Below are 19,707 nucleotides of genomic sequence, written 5' to 3' on the forward strand. Positions count from 1 at the left end.
CACTCGTCCAACTCCCCATTATACCTGTATAAACTCTCCCCTTAGGTACTTAGTCATTCAACCAACCATCCCCACAGACCAAGTACCTTTGGGAAGTCTTCAGCTGCAAAACCAACCACAAGCAAACATGCTCCAAAAACTAATTAAAATTCATGATAATTCATAACTAAGAGAATGGTCAAGTCAGATTTCTCAGAACTGGCCTCGATCATACTGATCTCGCCCATGAACAGCCCCTATGGCCATAACTGACCACCTCTAAATCAATGAGATAAAACTAATATTTCACCATGATAATTCATGGTAAATACCCATTAAGAGATATTTGAAGTCGGATCCTAACAATTCCTTCAGGAACTATCAGATCTCCACTTACCTGCCCAACCAAGGCCATGAAGAGATTTCTCTGAACCGGCCACTCCCTGGTTCAGTACCTCCATGTCTGAACAACATAGAATAAGATTAACAATTCCCACCAGTTCCTGAGTCAATCAACCAACCACCCCACATGACTCAGAACTGATGAGTCTTCACACATACCTAACCGGCCATAGAACCATGTCCCAATGAACCTGGTCAGTCTTGCTCTTCTTCATGGCTCTCAGCCAATCCTGTACCAACCCAAGGTTGATACCTATCATACCATATGATTCCATTACCTCATTGCCACGGCCTGAAGCCATTGGTAATGCAAAACCATAGATCAGGTTCACTCATGAACCACCGTGAATCACTAGTTGCTGTATAGCATCTAATTACCATATCATATGGATGAATTAGTTCAACTATGATCCGCCCCTTTATCCAGGGTCCTGTATCCCTACAATACATCACAATATATGGTCTCCAAGGGCGTGCCATACTTGGCCTCATATGCACCTCAAGAGACACCAACATAAACCACAAAGTAATCATATGTACATGTTACCTTATACTTGATCTTACTAGATCTTGTGCTTCCTGTATCATGTCCGGCCATGCTCCTCCATTGCACGCCTCTATAATGCCTTATCATATACTTCCAGTATTGATAAGATCCAACCATGGGTCGCACCCATCATCCCTTTCATGGAACTTCCATTAAACCAGTTTCTGCACTGCATCCACCTTCAAGGCTGTCTTGGCCTTTGAGAGTGGAGTCCGGCCTTCTCCATTCTCTTCTGACCATTTGCGTGTGTCCCTAAGACACAGAGGAAGCCTAGGGTGTGTTCATCCATGATCAAACACCACCCAAGGGTCGTCCATCACTTCTCACTTCAATGCCCATGAAACTGCCTTTCTACACACCACTGCCCTTAAGGCTGCTCTTGGACTTTGAGAGTGAATCCGGTCATCTCTCTTCTTCCCTGGTTATTTGGATGTGTAGTAAGGATGTAGAGGAATCCTGGGACGTGTTCATCAATGGTGAAAACCCATCACAGGGTCGTTCATAACTTCCCACTTGATTGGCCACAAAACTGCCTCTTTGCTGCCTTCATCCCACTCTTGGGGTTGGATGTTGCCATCCGACTTTCTCTCTTTTCTCTGGTTTTTATTTGTGTTTCAGGAAGAAGAATGAAGTCCTGGCGTGCCTGCAAAAGCACGGACTTTCCTGATATATATAGAAGAATGGACAGTTACCTTTCTAAAGGTTGCATCCTTTCGGTTTCATTTCTGGCCATTGATTTAATCAATGGTCCAGATCACACCTGTTCGCCCATGGCAGTTACCTGACGTCCATGACATGCCTAACTGCTCCTAGACATGTCACACACAAGCCTAGGCTGATTGCCCAAGCCCCTGGTTCAACCACAAGTGCCCACCGGCTCACCGGCACACCCGGGTGGTCCACATGGTCTGACCACTGTCCGGACCTGGCCCAACTGCCCAAGACTTGATCACTCAGTCTAGCTGAGTTGAGCTGATCCCCAGCTGACCCAGCTGAGTGAGCTAGTTCATCCAGCTCAGGGAGCTGACACACTCTTCAGTGAGCTACACTGAGCTGTCCTACACTTCTTCTAGCTGGTCGAGCTTGCTCACTGCATCGCCCAGCTGCCATACACTTTGTACAGCTCCTTTATACTTGTCTCCTTCTTGGTTTAGCTATATCTTAGCTTCCTGATGCGCTTAACCTTACTTCCAGGCCTTAATGCCCTTGTGTTTAGGTCACATGACCTGACTGGTGCGTCTCCTTGCACCATGGTCGATCCTAATGATCATATCCAGGATCGGGGACATGACAGTCACTCCTCAACGTGGTATCCGTCAGGGTGATCCGCTATCACCCTACATCTTTATCCTGTGTAGTGAAGTATTGTCAGGATTATGTTCAAACGCACAAGCAGAAAGGAGACTTCCTGGTGTAAAAATCGCAAAAAACAGTCCAAGCATTAGTCACTTATTGTTTGCGGATGACACCATGTTCTTCATCCCCACAGACCAACGCAGCTGCACTACCCTCAAGCATATCCTCTCCCTCTATAAAGAAGCCTCTGGACAGCGGATCAACACAGACAAATCGTCTATATCCTTTGATGCGAAGACGCCCTCATGCGTGAGATTAAATGCAAAACAGATATTGGGTATTACAAAGGAGGGAGGAGTGGGGAAATACCTAGGCTTGCCCGAGCACTTCGGACGCAAGAAAAAAGACCTCTTCTCTTCTATTGTGGATAAAATCAAGATCAAATCTGCCTCCTGGTCTACTAGATGCCTCTCCTCTGCAGGAAAGATGACCATGCTCAAAGTGGTGCTCTCAGCTATTCCTTCTTACGCCTTGACATGTTTCCAACTTCCTGTGGGGCTGTGTAAGATGATCCAATCAGCTCTTACACGCTTCTGGTGGGACACAAACACAGGAAAGAAAAAGATGTGCTGGTTATCTTGGGACAAATTAGCTAAACCGAAAGGAATGGGAGGTCTAGGGTTCAAGGAGATTCAAACCTTTAACACGGCTCTACTTGCTAAGATCCCTTGGAGAATGCTCACCAATCCTAACTGCTTGCTCTCGCGTGTTCTGTTGGGGAAGTATTGCCACAAGGCTCCTCTCCTTAAAGTTCAACCAACGAAGAAAGCATCACATGGTTGGATTGGGATTCTTGCAGGCCGAGACTTGCTGCTTCCCAACACTGGAAGAGCGGTGGGTGAGGGGACTGAGATTAAAGTGTGGACCGAACCATGGATCTCTACTTCATCTCGGATCATCCTGTTTGGCCCCCTGAAGGAGGGAGACAATGATCTCCATGTTTCAGATCTTCTCAACCGAGGTACCTGTGAATGGAACATGGATTTGATCAACAAGATACTCCCTAACCTATCTCAAGAAATAATGGAATTAAAGCCAAGCAATATGGGAGTTAGAGACTCTTACATCTGGTATCCTGCGGCAAACGGAATCTACTCGACGCGATCTGGATATGCCTCTGCAGTCGCTTCTAACTTGCCAAATCAAGGTACTCAATCGATCCCAGATTCTTTCAACTGGTACAAAGCTGTATGGGGGACCTCTACATCACCAAAACTACAAGTCTTCATCTGGAAAGCTATCAATGGAGCTTTACCCACTGGTGACAATCTGAGGAGGAGAGGAATGCTACAGAATAATTCATGTATCCACTGTGGCCAACTAGAGACTACAGAGCACCTCCTTCTACACTGCTCCTTTGCGAGAAAAGTGTGGAGCCTCACCCCTCTTGCATCGGATTTTGACCCAGCTCAATTCTCCTCGATCACAGCAGCAATTGAAGGAGCACTCATGTGGACCTGCCTCCCTCCGTGTGGGATTAGCGGTGATATCTTCTCATGGGTAGCTTGGAACGTCTGGTCTACTAGAAACCTCCTAATATTTGAAGCGCGACCAGCCTCTGCGATGGTAACTGCATCGAAGTCCCTAATCAATGCCAGAGAATGGGCACAAGCGCAAGTTCCCACCTTGAAGATGCCGGAGAAAACTCAGATCGCAGGAAGACCCCCATCTCCTCCTCTTGATACAGTGCTCTGCAATACCGAAGCAGCCTGGAAGAAGGAAACCTTAGATGCGGGTCTTGCTTGGATCTTCGACACCTCCTCCTCATCCACCACGATGATCGCTCCTAATGGTTGCAGATTCCAAAGTCGTGTCTCCTCGGCTCTCATGGCGGAAGGTCTCGCGATTCGGGAAGCGCTATCGCATGCACGACAACTCGGCATCACCAAAATCTGGCTACGCTCAGACTCTCTTTCGCTTGTCAAAACGATCAACTCGATTACCAAGCCGATGAAGCCCTATGGAGTTCTATCGGACATCGATGTTCTATCTTCCTCTTTCCTGTTTTGTTGCATTTCATCTATATTATTAAAAGAGAAGTACACATATAAAATGCCCCTTAGTTTTCAGTGTTATTTACACTTCCATGCCACTGATATTAAATAATACTTCCTATTTTAATGCTGTCTTTTCACTTTAATTAATGTGTTTTCTTAAATTAAATTTGAATTAAATACACAATTAAATAATATTTCCTATTTTAATGCTTTATCTTTTCCACTTACATTAATGTGTTCTAAAATTAAATTTGAATTAAATACACTTCATTAACTTCTCAATTAAAATAATGTCGAATTCAAAAAATACATTTTTATTGGACAAACAATTCATGAAAATTATAATATCAACTCTTCATTGAACAAATATGAACGAAAAATATTACCAAATTTGAACCGAAACTAGATAATATCCAAACGGATTTACCATTTTGGTATCCAGAGAACCATAACTAAACCTTATCCGAACGAAATATTTCGGATATCCGAATGTATTTAAATCATATTTATATACTTCAATATGTTAGCTATTTTTCGAGTTAATATCTAACTATTTTAAGTTGATTTAAAATATAAAAAATAATCAAAAGTAAACATCTAAAGTAGATAAACAATAATCAAAACACCAAAAATACTTAAAATATATATATATATATATATATATATATTTATTCTTCATCTAAATATTCAAGTTAAATTTGTTTTAATTTTTAATTTAGGTACTTTAGCTTACATTACTCAAATTTACATGTTATATTTTTTTAGATTTAAGGATATTTAAAGATATATAAATTTTTAAAATTTAAAAATAATTTAAACGGGTTATCAAACCCGCAAAGATCTAAATCAAACCGGAACCAAAGTTTGTAAATACCCGAATAGAGTTAGAATCTTTAAACTCAAAAATCTCAAACCCGAATAAATTTTAACCGAATTCGAGTGGATACCCAAATATTTATCCCTAGCTTAATCAATATAAAACGATCAAATATTATAAATATAATATTTAGTATAAATAAATAAAAATTAAAACTGAAAATTAATACCCGTGCGGTCGCACGGATCAAGATCTAGTTTGTATCAAGAGAAGAGAATGGGCCTTCTGATTTGTTGGCAAAGGCCTGCCTCCATCACTCTCACTCTGCTTGGGCCTGAGGCCATTTGGTTTTTAATATATTTAAGTTGCTAAAAAAAAAGGTAGATTTATTTAAACTCCTTCCCTTTTAATAAAGTAGATTAAAGTGAGAATCATTTATTACTTCAGTAATATTTTAAGTTACTTGTAGATTAATATTTAATGTTTATAACCAAATATTCATTTTCTGATGTATCTAAATCTCTTTATATTTAATCAAAATCTATTTTATTAAAAGGGAAGGAGTTTTAATAAATCTACATATAAAAGTTGTTTTGGACCCTTTTTTTTTTTTAGTCTTACACTCTATATTATAAATATGTTAAGCCGTCCAACTATTAGTTCCTATATTTATGCATTTCATCATTTATTATATTTACATTTATTTTATCGTCACACGATTTCAAAATCTATTACCCATACATTTTTTTTACCTAAAGGTCAAAATTAAAGGCCTCCAAACTACACTATTACCATACATGCATACACACATTTCATCGTAGTGATTTCAGGCTGTCAGCGTTTGTCTGACATCCTTTTCTGGGAAATCAAGGTTCATCAAAGACGATAAAGTTTTGTCTGACATCCTTTTCTGGGAAATCAAGGTTCATCAAAGACGATAAAGTGTTTTCATTCTTACGCAGAAAGAAAAGAAATGGAATACATGTATGTTGTTTTAGTTGATGCTGCTTATATTTTCCTTTTACTGAACTTTAGATTGTATTTTAATTTGTATATATGTATATGCTGACCTATTTAGAATTTAAATATTAATATTAATATGAACGACAAAAAGAAACACTAATAGCTTTTATAATATTATCGATGTATTGATACTGTAATTGTTACAAAACTATATAATACATTTTATATCAAGCTTAATACTATATAATATGGAAATTATTAGCTTTTTATTATTTAGATTATATCTCAACATCCAATAATACTGCAGACGGTTATGTACGTGTTTTTTATTTGAAAACATACGTTACCGAAATTATTATACAAAAACAAAACTAAATTAAGTTAAAACATTTTATTTAGTTTAAAATAGTATATCCGCCACTGATACTGAAAATATATTATAAAACTACATAAATAATTTTTTGAATATTAATTTTTAAAAATTAATATCTACACAAACAATCTAACAAAATTTTGAAAATTGATTCATATTCTTTCAAATATGTATCTAAATAAACTAAATGTCAATACTATTAAAAGAGAAATAATCCTAAAAACATCTACCTATGAAAGGTTGTTTGGACTCTTTCATTAGACTTAACTTATTTTGGTCTTACCATAAAAATATAACTATATAAAATCTGTAAATTGATATAACCGGTTTTAATTCAGCAATCTACATTATAACCTATTTAAATTAATACTCGATAACTTAATATACACTAAAAATCTCTATAAATTAATATAGTTTTATAGTTCCAAATTGAGTTTTTGGTTCAATTAGTATACCGATAAATTAATAATCTCTATAAATTAATAAAAATATAGTTTTGGTGTAATTCCAACATTATTAATTTATTGAGGTCTCACTGCCTCATATGTCGAACACAATTTATACTAGCATCGATCTATTATTATTCGAATTTATAGTGAATGAACCACAAGATTATTATTTATAATAACACTGACGTTAACAAAACTTGAATAATAATATTACAACAATGGCAAATAGTTTACAATCTCATCATCTACATTCACAAAAATCTATAAAATAATTATATTGAAAACAAACTAGGATTATGTCATTTTCACTTAATATTACTAGAATATCATCAACTTTGATGAAGTGTGTGTGTTCGTGGACTATATTGATTTTACAACACATTACTTTAAAAGCACTGAATAAGAATGAAATGTAAATATTTAATATTCTAATATTAAATATTGAACTAAAAGTATATCCTGAACAACATCATATAATTCCATAATGTCTAAATCAAACTATTCAAATATGAATTATGTTACGATTTATAGAAAGCCTCGGTTCAAAATAAAAAATTATGTTACGATTTTAAATATCAGAATCGTAACAAAACTGATTGCTTAGTTTTCATATTTAATATTCACTATTTAGATTTATATATACCCAAAAATTTTCAAAATCGCTTCCAATCAAATCTTCCATATTTTTAGAAATACACTAATTAACTAACTAAATTATTCTTGGGAAATATTTACACAATCAACACAAATACTAACTAATAGTATTTAATACCAAACTTTCCGAATTAAGAACTATAACAACCTTACATAATAACGTATTTATAACTTTCTAAAATTTGTAAATTCTTGAAAAATCTTCACTATTTTCAATTAAAATTATCATTATCAAATTTTAAATTTCTAAAGTCAATACTGATTTCCTATTCCACAGGTGAATATTGGACGTAACGGGTCCAGATATTTTTGGGTATTCAGGATCCAAGAAAGATTCGAAATATCCAAAATGCTGAAAAATATCTGAAACACAAAAATACTTGAAACTCCAAACAAATAGCCCAAAATATTTAAATAACCAAGAATGGAAATTTCTACTCGAAATCTGACCCAATGAACCAAAAAATATCCAAAATTTTATCTGAATATTCAAGATATTTTTTTTTCAATTTTGAAATTTTACCAAAAACCCAAAATTATTACCATAAACCCAGAACTTAAAAGATATTCGTAATACTGGAAACATATTTAAAATACTCAAATATATTTAATATACACAAAATATTTCCGACCGGGTCTTGGATAGGACCCAGACTCAAACAAAAATCTGCAGATCCAAAAACCAGTAGATCATTTTCTCTCTGGACCCGAACCCAAACCAAATCTATATTTTCTGGTCGGTTTGGATTTTTTTTGGTCCAGATAAAATATCTAGGCCTAAGAGAAAGTTATATAAGAGTGTACACATAAACTCTCAAAAAAACTAATTCATGAATTATATAATTTTTAAAAAATATCTTCTCGAATATAATACGACTTTGAATTATAATATAATTAAAAAAACCACGCTTTCAAAGCGTGGATCAAAATCTAGTAATTGAATTATTATTGCACTTTAGAAACAATTTCATGTTAAAAGAAATAGGGAACATTGTTTTTAAGGCCAAAAAAAACAACAACTATGCCTCTTAGTCTATTCTCTCTTACTTTATGTCCTATTAGACTAAATGTTTTCTAAACGGCAATACTGCCATTAAATTTCAATTAAAAATTCGAAATTACAATTAATAAAAGTAATTTTGAATATTAAAATATAATGTTTTATTAAAAAAGTTCAAATATAAAAATTAAAAATCTCAATTAATTTTTTAGCCCAAAAACGAATTTCATTTTTTCTTTTACAGATTTTCTTTTTTTTTAAGATTTTTTTTACTAAATTTTTTTTTTACTAAAAGATTTTTTTTAAAAGATTTTTTTTCATTTTTTAAATCAATTTTTATTAATAAATATGGAAACATAAAATTCCCAAATATTCTCTTCTAATATTATCTTTAGGGCTTATTTGCTAGATAGCTTATTGTGAGAGGAAAATTAAGAATGTAACGTTGATTTTGACATAATTCAGTGTCTGACTTTTTGCCCTTCTTTCCGCCGGTTATACCCTTGAGCGTAACAAGTTACCGGTGTCCAAGCGTAAAATAAACTACGTGGGTGGTTTTCGTTTGCATATTAATCACCACATAATTCATGGTGCGCGTGGTGTATAGTCAACACATATAATATAAGTGTATGCATTGAGAGGAGTGGATAACAATTGTAAAATTACCAGAAACGATGTTAACGTAACAGCGAGACGAAGATACTTACTGTATATGATTCCATTCTACGTGCGATAGGTGAAATAGTAAGATTTAAAATACTACATGGAAATGTAAATCCTACTACATGGAAATGTAAACTAAACACTAAACCCAAGTTAGGGAAGTATAAACCCTCATCTATTGTAACCCAAGAGATTCTAGGAATTATACCCACATTTCGCAATACGGATGTCGCGTAACTACATTAGTCATCAGATTACATATGGAATAGACGATGGAGAATGTATGGAAGTGAATATAAACACATAATCCATACATTTACACGATATAAGAGTCATATAGGGGTTGATGTGTGCGGTATAAGATATGAATACATTTACAATTGGTAAAAAACAGTTGGCAGAAAACACTAAACCCAATTTAGGAAAACATAAACCCTAATCCATCGGCCAAGCTAATCTGGGCACACCATTCTATTCTATATAAACTATAATATCTTTTTGATACGATATGCATAATAGTTGAAATACAAACTCAATGGAGAGGGTAATAGAACACTTGACAGCAAACTAAACCCTATTTAGGGAAATATAAACCCTAATCCAGTTACCAACAGAAGCATAAATTTTGATAACCCAAATTAAAATATCCCAACTGTGATGTGCAACAAAATTAATTTCCATTTCATATAGGTAAGATAGAATGGAAATTTACCGAATACTCGGTCAGCTATACGATGACTTGTACGATATGGAGGCGATGGAATATTTTATATGAAATGCAAACATAATGAGGATGGGTAAGAGAACAGTTTACATGAACACTAAACCCAATTTAGGGAAATATTAAACACTAATACATTGGACAAGTTAATATTGTCGCACTGTTATATTCTATAAGATGTGTACTCTTTTAAATGATAGGATGACATAGTAGAGCCATGGTTGACTCACACGAACTACAAATAGAATGGAGATGATTAAAAGAAAATTTGACAACATACTAAACCCAACTTAGGAAAATATAAAGAAACATAACCGAGAAGGTATGGGACCCCACATGCAAGACTTGCCCAAACTGGGACGCATCCAACATGGTCAGATCTTCATCCTCTAATGCATTCCGTATCACCTCAATCCAACGGAGATTGAAATAGTTCTTAACCCTCTTCTTGTCCTGCGGTTCAAAGCCTGTCTCAAAAAATCTACTTGAAAGGCCTAACTCGTCCATACCAAACCTGAAGAACGAAAGTAAGGGCAACAAACAGTGAGAACAGTAGAAGGTATAATAATGTGGAATTGAAATAATTTTATGTAGAACAGAACAACAATCCATAATGAATGGAAAGGCATAAGATATAAATATACCATTACCATTCCATGTGAAATAAAATAGTGTGAACTCAAAGAATGAAAGCAAGAGCAACAGACAATGATGACCGTCGAAGCTATAGCATTGTATACCGGAAATAAATTTATGTAAAACAAAACACTTACCTATAATGAATTGAAAGGCATATGATATAAAGCTACCATTCCACGTGAATTAGAATAGTGTGAAAATGTATCTTATTCCATTACACATGACATTGAAACGAGCCACTAAAAAATTCAAGGACAATGCGCGTAAACAACAACGAAATGGACATCACGAATCTGAAAGGAGTCGGCATAAAGATACAGTCAACTTACCGGAGTTCCAGAGATCGGAGAGGAATCGATTCCATGAAGGTGGAGAGGAAGGATGTGTTAATAAACGGCGGCACAACCTTAACACGAACCACTATTGGAAAAGAAGTAAGAAATAGATGAACGACGATTTCGATTGCATGCGGAAACGAGTCGGTGAAGCAGATCAGTGCCGGAGATTTTTTGGATTCCAGAAAGTTATGAAAGAGAAATGAGAAGACGAATTTGAGAATTGTGGTAAGACACGTTTTATTTTTATGTGGTTAATAATAAACAAAGGTAACAATATTTTTTTTCTTTTGCAGGTTGCGCCGGTAGAGTTCCAAGGGCAGTATAGTATTATTATGTATTTTTAACAGTGGTTATAGATCTGTTAGGTTAAATGGCTATATGGCCAATTATCGTTTTTTTTCATAGTTATCTGACCTAATTTCTCTTATCTTTATCCGTAGAACATGTATTCTAAAATAGGTAGAGTACAATAAACATGTCAGAAATCGATTTCTACTAGTTTTAGATTTATAGTAATATGTAGATTCTGATTTCTACAAGTTTTAGATTTATAGTAATATGTAGATTTCGATTTCTACAATTTTTAAAACTATAGATTAAGCGTAGAATGTGTTTTCCAAATATTTTTAGATTACTATTATTTACGTAGAACATATATTCTAAACATAGTAGATTCAATGATAGATTCAATGAAAAAAGTAGATACATTTTCTACTATGTAGAATGTCAATTTTACCTTTTTAGAATTAAATATGAAATTATGATTTAAATATTTTTGAATTGAAAAAAATATATCAATAAGTTGATATAAGTATTTCATCAGTATTTACTATTTTTTGATTTTTTTGTTTGTAAAACTATTTATTTAATTTATTTTATAAAATAGTAAAAGGTATTAGAGAAAAAAATGGTACAAAAAAAATTAGACTAATAGGACATAGTCATCGTTTTTTGTCTAAAAAAACAATTTTCCCAAAGAAATATCATTCAAACATATCAATGAATCAACATTTGTGGAAGAGTTAGTATAGATGCACGGATCAAAAATGTTTTAGATCATATAAACTATTTAATTATTGTGTTTGCAAGCATTTTAAAATATGATATATGTATTAACTAATAAAGATCTACATATATAAATGAAAACAGATTTCCGTGCCAACCTCTAGTAAAAGATTAAAAGGTAGAACTCATTTGAAAACTCTCATATATTTTGTCCAAAAAAAACTCTTATGTTCTAAGGAAAAGAAAAATCAGCTGAAAATTTAAAGTTGCGTCACGAATTTTCACAATGTCGGCGTCTAGGGAGTAACAGAGAAACGCGTTTAGCCAATGATTCGATTGTTCTTCTTCTTTTGTTTTATTATTAGTTGCAATGCAAGGTAATAGCTTCTCATTAAAAAACCTAGCTGACTAGCTCTCATTAATCTCTGACATGAACCTTTATTATTTTGTGATAACGATAATCTCTGAGGAGGAGAGGACGTGATGTTAAAGAAAATTGCACGTGTTTTTTTATTTTTTTTTGCTTATCTTCAACTCGTGTCTCTGACAGCAGATTCGATTCGATTCAGTCAGCAAAAACGATTACTTTGAAGAAATAGAAGTTTCCTGCTAAGTCGTATCATCGGTTCAAACAAAACGTGACCAAGGTGTTCGATTTAATGCCTCAGAGAAACCCAGTGAGTTGCATGGAAGTATGAATCTGTTCGCACATTGTTAATGAGCTGACTATTGCTTTTTTTTTTTCTGAAAAAACATTTTTCTTTACTTTAATCATAGTTTTCAACGTTTACCAGACTTTTATTAGTTTTTTTTTTCATTCTTTGGTGCACTTTTTTTTTTTTTTCTGTCTGTACAAGAGCGGATTTTATGGATGAGATCACGTATTCGCACGTGAGGCTCGCGTGATATGTATACGTTAGTTTTGTTAAAGCTATATAATATATATATATGACTTTGGCAGCAGCTTCTTCTTCTTCATGTGAAGAGTTTGCTTCTCCCTGTTTTAAAAGTATCTTTGGCTTTCGTATCTGACGATGGCTCAAACAGGTGCAGATGATGATGAAAAGGCACAGTCTTTACAAGCTGAGTTTGCTTCTGGAAATGGTGTTGGCCATGACAAGGAGGAGCTTCGGTCGCAGTGGGCTACAGTCGAAAGATTACCAACGTATAAGAGGATTACTACTGCTCTGTTTCAAAGAAGAGATGAAGCTTCGGATAAAGGGAGAGTCATTGATGTTACTAAACTCGAGGCTGCTGAGAGACATTTGTTGATTGAAAAGCTTGTCAAGCAAATCCAGGATGATAACCTTCATTTACTCAGAAAGATAAGGAAGAGAATTGATGAGTAAGCCCATGTTATAGTTATCTGTTTTATGTTAATGTGTTCTTATCACAACCTTCTAATCTGTTGAAACACATGTAACTTGTAGGGTTGGTATAGAGTTACCAACGGTGGAAGTGAGGTTCAGTGACCTCTCTGTTGAAGCAGAATGTGAAGTAGTTCATGGAAAGCCTATCCCAACTCTTTGGAATACTGTCAAAGGCATACTATCTGTAAGTAAATGTTATATGTGTTTGCCGTTTCCATGTTCTTAATTCAAAAACACTTTGATGGATGTTACAGGAGTTCATCTGTTCAAAGAAAGAAACCAAGATAAGCATCTTGAAAGGCGTGAGCGGTATCGTAAGGCCTGGAAGGTATATTATTCAAGAGGCAGTTTCCTAATAACTTATGTTGCAAGTAACAAGAAATAAAGAGTGATTGTGTAGTGTTTCTTGTAAATAAATATTTTTATCACCGAGTTCAAAAAAGATGTATTGGTCTTCTATCAGAATGACATTGTTGCTCGGTCCTCCTGGTTGTGGCAAAACCACTCTGTTACAGGCACTTTCTGGACGACTTTCCCCTTCTGTAAAGGTCTGGACCTAAGAATTAAATACATAAGCCTGCTGAAAAAAAAACCCTCTTATAGTGTATCAGAGATCACAGGGGTTGTCTTTATTTTACAGGTTGGAGGAGAAGTAAGTTACAATGGTTGCTTACTTTCAGAGTTTATTCCAGTGAAAACGTCGAGTTATATAAGTCAAAACGATCTGCATATTCCAGAGATGAGTGTGAGAGAGACACTCGACTTCTCTGCGTGTTGCCAGGGTATCGGAAGCCGTATGGGTGAGGATCAAATTTCTTATACATTCTAATGTGCTGGAGTCGGTTTACATTAACAAGCAGCCATGGTTGATTCAACAGAAATTATGAAGGAGATCAGTAGAAGGGAGAAAGTCCGAGGAATTGTTCCAGATCCTGATATAGATGCTTACATGAAGGTAGCTAATGAAATATTGCAATTCTTCTTGCAACACGTAAAGAAATCTCAATTTGTTCTTTTATCTTTACTGTGACAGGCAATATCTGTTATAGGTTTGAAAAACAACATGCAAACTGACTATATCTTAAAGGTATGCTGCTTCCATGCTTGCTTACTTAAGCTTCTGACCATTTATCCCTATTCCAGATTTAACATAATCTCACGAATCAATCTTTCAGATCCTGGGACTCGATATCTGTGCAGATACACGAGTTGGAGATGCCTCGAGGCCTGGAATATCTGGTGGCCAAAAGAGGAGGTTGACAACAGGTAATTCCATTTTCTTACAGCCATCCACAGTGAGGTTTTAAAACATCTATGTGGGCTACTGTAGGAGAACTTGTTGTGGGTCCAGCTACGACTCTGTTCATGGATGAAATATCGAATGGTTTGGACAGCTCAACTACGTTCCAGATTGTGGCATGTCTCCAGCAGTTGGCGCATATAGCTGGAGCCACCATATTGGTTTCACTTCTTCAGCCTGCACCAGAAACGTTTGAGCTTTTCGACGATGTGATTCTCATGGGCGAAGGAAAGATAATCTACCATGCTCCACGAACTGATATCTGCAGATTCTTCGAAGATTGTGGATTTAAGTGTCCAGAGAGGAAAGGCGTTGCTGACTTCCTCCAAGAGGTATGGGACTAAAATTTAAACCATATCTGATGGGAGAACCTTTAATCACTTACATGGTTCTGCAACAGGTTATGTCTAAAAAAGATCAAGAACAATATTGGTGCCACAGAGACAAGCCCTACAGTTATATATCTGTTGATTCATTCATCGAGAAGTTTCAAGAATCAAATCTTGGGGTTCTGGTAAAGGAAGAACTCTCTAAGCCGTTTCATAAAACTCAGTCTCGCAAGGATGGTTTATGTTTTAGAAAATACTCATTGAGTAAATGGGAGATGCTTAAAGCTTGCTCGAGGAGAGAATATCTTTTGATGAGACGCAACTCTTTCATTTACTTGTTCAAATCTGGACTGGTAACGTTCCTTTTTACTCTGCAAAGGTTCCATCATCATTTACCACTCTATGCTCAACCCTTTTTTCTTTTCTTTTCTACAGTTAGTTTTCAATGCGTTAGTAACAATGACCGTTTTTCTACAAGCTGGAGCTACGACGGATGCTCGTCATGGGAACTATCTTATGGGTTCTCTCTTCACTGCTCTGTTTAGACTTCTTGCTGATGGGCTTCCAGAGCTCACTTTAACTCTCTCTAGAATGGGAGTGTTTTGCAAACAAAAAGATTTATACTTCTATCCTGCTTGGGCATATGCAATCCCTTCAATTGTCTTAAAGATACCTCTTTCCTGTTTTGACTCGTTCCTTTGGACATCACTGACATATTACGCCATTGGTTACAGCCCCGAGGTCGGAAGGTAATTAACATTTTTTTTTTGAATCCAAATACTGTTTGAGTAAACTGCTTCTAACAGTAAGTGTTACTCTCCTTCAGGTTCTTTCGACATTTCCTTATCTTATTTACATTCAACATTTCGTGTGTATCACTGTTTCGCGCCATAGCAGCGATCTTTCGCACGTTTGTTGCTTCCTCAATCATCGGAGCTATCTCAGTATTGGTTCTCTCATCGTTTGGAGGCTTCGTTATTCCAAAATGTAAGTTTCATTAATCAAGTTATGCTTCTACACTTTTTTAAGTATTATTTACACTTGTCAGCAAGTTTCAGCGTTGATTATAACCATGCACTTTGTGAGGATTAGTTTACCAAAAAAGGTTCTATATTTCAGCGTCCATGCCTGCTTGGCTGGAATGGGGATTTTGGATATCTCCATTGTCATATGCGGAGATTGGTCTAACTGCAAATGAATTTTTCGCTCCACGGTGGAGAAAGGTAATATAATACTTCCGAAGTCTTTCACATTTTTTTTCTTTTAACAACTCTAGTTTTCTTGATCTGCTTAATCTTTTGCGATAGTCTATCTCTGGCAACACCACGGTCGGGGAACAAGTGTTAGATGTACGTGGACTGAATTTCGGAAAGCACACTTATTGGATAGCTTTGGGGGCTTTAATCGGGTTTATATTCTTCTTCAATGTCCTCTATGCATTGGCTTTGACATACCGGAATAGTAAGTTCACCACAGATGACAGTAGAAATGACTTTATAAGTGGTTATTCAATTATGTCAGTGACAAGAATATCTCTTGATTGTTAAGATCCACAAAGATCCCGTACTATTGTCTCTCATGGGAAGAATATTCAGCCCTCAGAAGAAGATTTTAAGCCCTGTCCGGAAAGTACGTCCCGAGTTAAAACAGGTATCTTTTTCTTATAAGTCTGATGACTGACAGATATATATACTATAACATCTTTTGGTTCATTTTGACAGGAAAAATCATCTTGCCTTTCAAGCCCCTTAATGTCACATTTCAAAACGTGCAGTATCATATTGAGACTCCTCAGGTAAACTTTTTGTTATATTTTCTCAAGCAGAGCATAAGCTTACATGTGACTCATGTCACCTCTTAGGGAAAGAAGCGGCAGCTTCTCTCTGATGTGACAGGCGCACTGAAGCCCGGAATTCTAACATCTCTGATGGGTGTCAGTGGAGCTGGTAAAACGACTCTTCTTGACGTCCTTTCTGGAAGGAAAACACGTGGTGACATCAAAGGAGAGATCCGAGTTGGAGGGTATCCTAAGGTTCAAGAAACATTTGCACGAGTATCAGGTTACTGTGAACAGTTTGATATTCATTCTCCTAATATAACAGTGGAAGAGTCTTTGAAATACTCTGCTTGGCTTCGACTTCCCTATAACATCGATTCAAAGATCAAGAATGTAAGTAATCACATTCTCCATAAAAGAATTCACAACAAGGCACTGTCAGCATTTTAATCTGACTATATATATATATATATGTACTCTGGATCTGGCTTCAGGAACTCGTCGATGAAGTTCTTGAGACAGTTGAGCTTGAGGATATTAAATATTCCATGGTGGGACTTCCAGGAGTTAGTGGTTTATCCACAGAACAACGCAAAAGGCTGACTATAGCTGTGGAGCTTGTTGCTAACCCTTCCATCATATTTATGGATGAACCTACCACAGGGCTAGACGCAAGAGCCGCCGCCATTGTTATGAGGGCTGTGAAAAATGTTGCTGAGACTGGGAGAACGGTTGTTTGCACGATCCACCAGCCGAGCATAGATATCTTCGAGACATTTGACGAGGTAAATCAGCTAAAAAACAGTTGATTCCAACTCCACACTCTAAACTTCCTCCCAGCTACTTATTCTTATAATTGCAGCTGATCCTAATGAAAAACGGGGGACAGCTTGTCTACTATGGTCCTCTTGGAAAACATTCAAGTAAAGTTATAGACTACTTTGAGGTCGGTTTCTAGACATACTTAGACTGGTTCCATCCTTGGCTACGGTTTTGATTTCAATTAAATAATTTTTAGAGTAATTATTTTATAAATAGAGAATCCCTGGAGTTCCAAAGATCCAAAAGAACTGTAATCCAGCCACCTGGATGTTAGATATTACTTGTAAATATACAGAGGAAAAAATTGGAATGGATTTTGCACAAGCATACAAGGATTCAACTCTGTACAAGTGAGTCTCAGTGCAGCAATCCTCATAATGGTTTGCATCCGTCCATAAAAACTATTGTTCTCAGTGTTGTTTTGTTTTGTATTGTCTTGCAGGGAGAACAAACTGGTGGTTGAGCAATTGAGTTCTGCGTCTATGGGATCAGAAGATTTGAGCTTTCCTTCGCGTTTTTCCCAAACAGGTTGGGGGCAACTAAAGGCTTGTCTTTGGAAACAACATTGCTCGTATTGGAGAAACCCTTCTCACAATCTCACTCGCGTAGTATTCATGTTCCTCAACTCTACTCTATGTGGCCTTCTATTCTGGCAAAAAGCCAAGGACATGTAAGTCGCTGTTCCCCATTTGAAATATGATTGTGTACCAAAGGGTTCCAAAAAAAGTTTTGTTATATAAATTTAACAAAACATGAGTTTTGACATTATGTGGTTCCGAGTCTCCTGAGTTTGACAATATAAAACCTGAGTTTGACAAAAAAAAAAGAGACATTATGTGGTTGCGAGTCTCCTCCAATGCCACCAAAAATTACACAGATCAAAGGACCATGTTAACCAGTCTGTGTTTCTTTTTTACTCTGCAGAAATAATCAGCAAGATCTTTTCAGCATATTTGGCTCAATGTACACTCTAGTAATCTTCTCGGGAATAAACAACTGCGCAACAGTGATGAACTTCATTGCAACCGAACGCAATGTTTTCTACCGTGAAAGGTTTGCTCGGATGTATTCCTCATGGGCATACTCATTTTCTCAGGTTAGATCTTATAGCAAATCGCTTAGGCTTTCACTCCTATTACTTGATGCCAATACTTTTTAGAATAGCATCCAGAGTTGAATCCTTGTATGGCTTTGCAGGTCCTTGTTGAGATTCCATACTCATTACTCCAGTCCCTTCTATGTACTATAATCGTATATCCAATGATTGGTTACCATATGTCAGTCTACAAAATGTTTTGGAGCTGGTACAGCACTTTTTGCTCGTTGCTTATCTTCAATTACTGTGGGATGCTTATGGTCGCTTTGACACCTAACATCCACATGGCATTGACTCTTCGGACGACTTTTTTCTCCATGGTAAATCTGTTTGCTGGCTTTACCATTCCGAAACAGGTAATACCCATTCTCTCTCATGCCATTTTCACAAATAGCCAAGATATGATGTATGTGTTCTTATAGACATTGCAAGCTGTGTATCGTTAGGTGTATCTAGCTCAAAATATTGCTTCACTGAATGAAACTGTATATACAAAGAAAGATATTAATGTGCCTTGGGTTGAAATCAAGTTTCAGACTTGTGAACATGAAAAATGTAAACCCTTTTCCACAGAAAATCCCAAAATGGTGGATATGGATGTACTACTTGAGCCCGACATCATGGGTGTTGGAAGGCTTACTGAATTCGCAGTATGGAGATGTTGACAAAGAGATAATAGCATTTGGTGAGACGAAGAGAGTTTCAGCTTTCTTGGAGGATTACTTTGGTTACAAACATGACTCATTGGCTCTTGTAGCGTTTGTCCTCATCGCTTTCCCCATTGTCGTGGCTTCTCTTTTTGCCTTCTTCATGAGCAAACTCAATTTCCAAAAGAAATAGTTTCAGTTTCTGTAATTATAGAATTTCACTATGCTTGCACAGCCCTGGTCCTAAAAAGTCTTGGCATGCATTAACATGTTTTTTTATCTCAAGCTGTCTTGTGTAGTAACTAGTAAGTACCCTTTGGTGAAGAGCAATTATTTTATCTTAATCTTTATCCTTCTTTATGTGAAACCACATGATTTGATCTTTGAGTAGGAGTTTTGCGGATGGGGTCTTTTTTTGGTCTTCCAGATGCATGAGTATCTGGTTATAGCTGGTTAATGCGTC

General features: G+C 36.1%; 1 protein-coding gene across 1 annotated transcript; it reads left to right on the forward strand.

Annotated features, from left to right (window-relative positions):
* The first annotated feature begins 12,937 nt into the window (after nucleotides 1–12,937).
* Nucleotides 12,938–19,599, forward strand: LOC108849789 (ABC transporter G family member 41). Its single transcript, XM_018623392.2, has 24 exons — nucleotides 12,938–13,248; nucleotides 13,334–13,457; nucleotides 13,528–13,601; nucleotides 13,737–13,821; nucleotides 13,914–14,073; nucleotides 14,152–14,228; nucleotides 14,307–14,360; nucleotides 14,449–14,539; nucleotides 14,604–14,905; nucleotides 14,974–15,255; nucleotides 15,338–15,651; nucleotides 15,729–15,889; nucleotides 16,022–16,125; nucleotides 16,210–16,363; nucleotides 16,451–16,552; nucleotides 16,624–16,697; nucleotides 16,764–17,072; nucleotides 17,174–17,464; nucleotides 17,542–17,625; nucleotides 17,718–17,851; nucleotides 17,944–18,171; nucleotides 18,426–18,597; nucleotides 18,699–18,953; nucleotides 19,171–19,599. Exons 1-24 carry the CDS (start codon nucleotides 12,938–12,940, stop codon nucleotides 19,435–19,437), a joined length of 4,209 nt encoding a protein of 1,402 aa, XP_018478894.2. The 3' UTR covers nucleotides 19,438–19,599.
* The last annotated feature ends 108 nt before the right edge of the window (nucleotides 19,600–19,707 follow it).

This window comes from Raphanus sativus, chromosome 7, assembly GCF_000801105.2.
Source record: "Raphanus sativus cultivar WK10039 chromosome 7, ASM80110v3, whole genome shotgun sequence".
NCBI classification, from domain to species: Eukaryota; Viridiplantae; Streptophyta; class Magnoliopsida; order Brassicales; family Brassicaceae; genus Raphanus; species Raphanus sativus.

What these genes read in the sequence shown, in the direction of transcription:
- LOC108849789 (XM_018623392.2), top strand. Translation starts at nt 12,938, where the DNA reads ATGGCTCAAACAGGTGCAGATGATGATGAAAAGGCACAGTCTTTACAA. An exon ending in ATAAGGAAGAGAATTGATGA is followed by an intron (nt 13,249 to 13,333) that starts GTAAGCCCATGT and finishes TGTAACTTGTAG; the next exon opens with GGTTGGTATAGAGTTACCAA. An exon ending in AAGGATTCAACTCTGTACAA is followed by an intron (nt 17,852 to 17,943) that starts GTGAGTCTCAGT and finishes ATTGTCTTGCAG; the next exon opens with GGAGAACAAACTGGTGGTTG.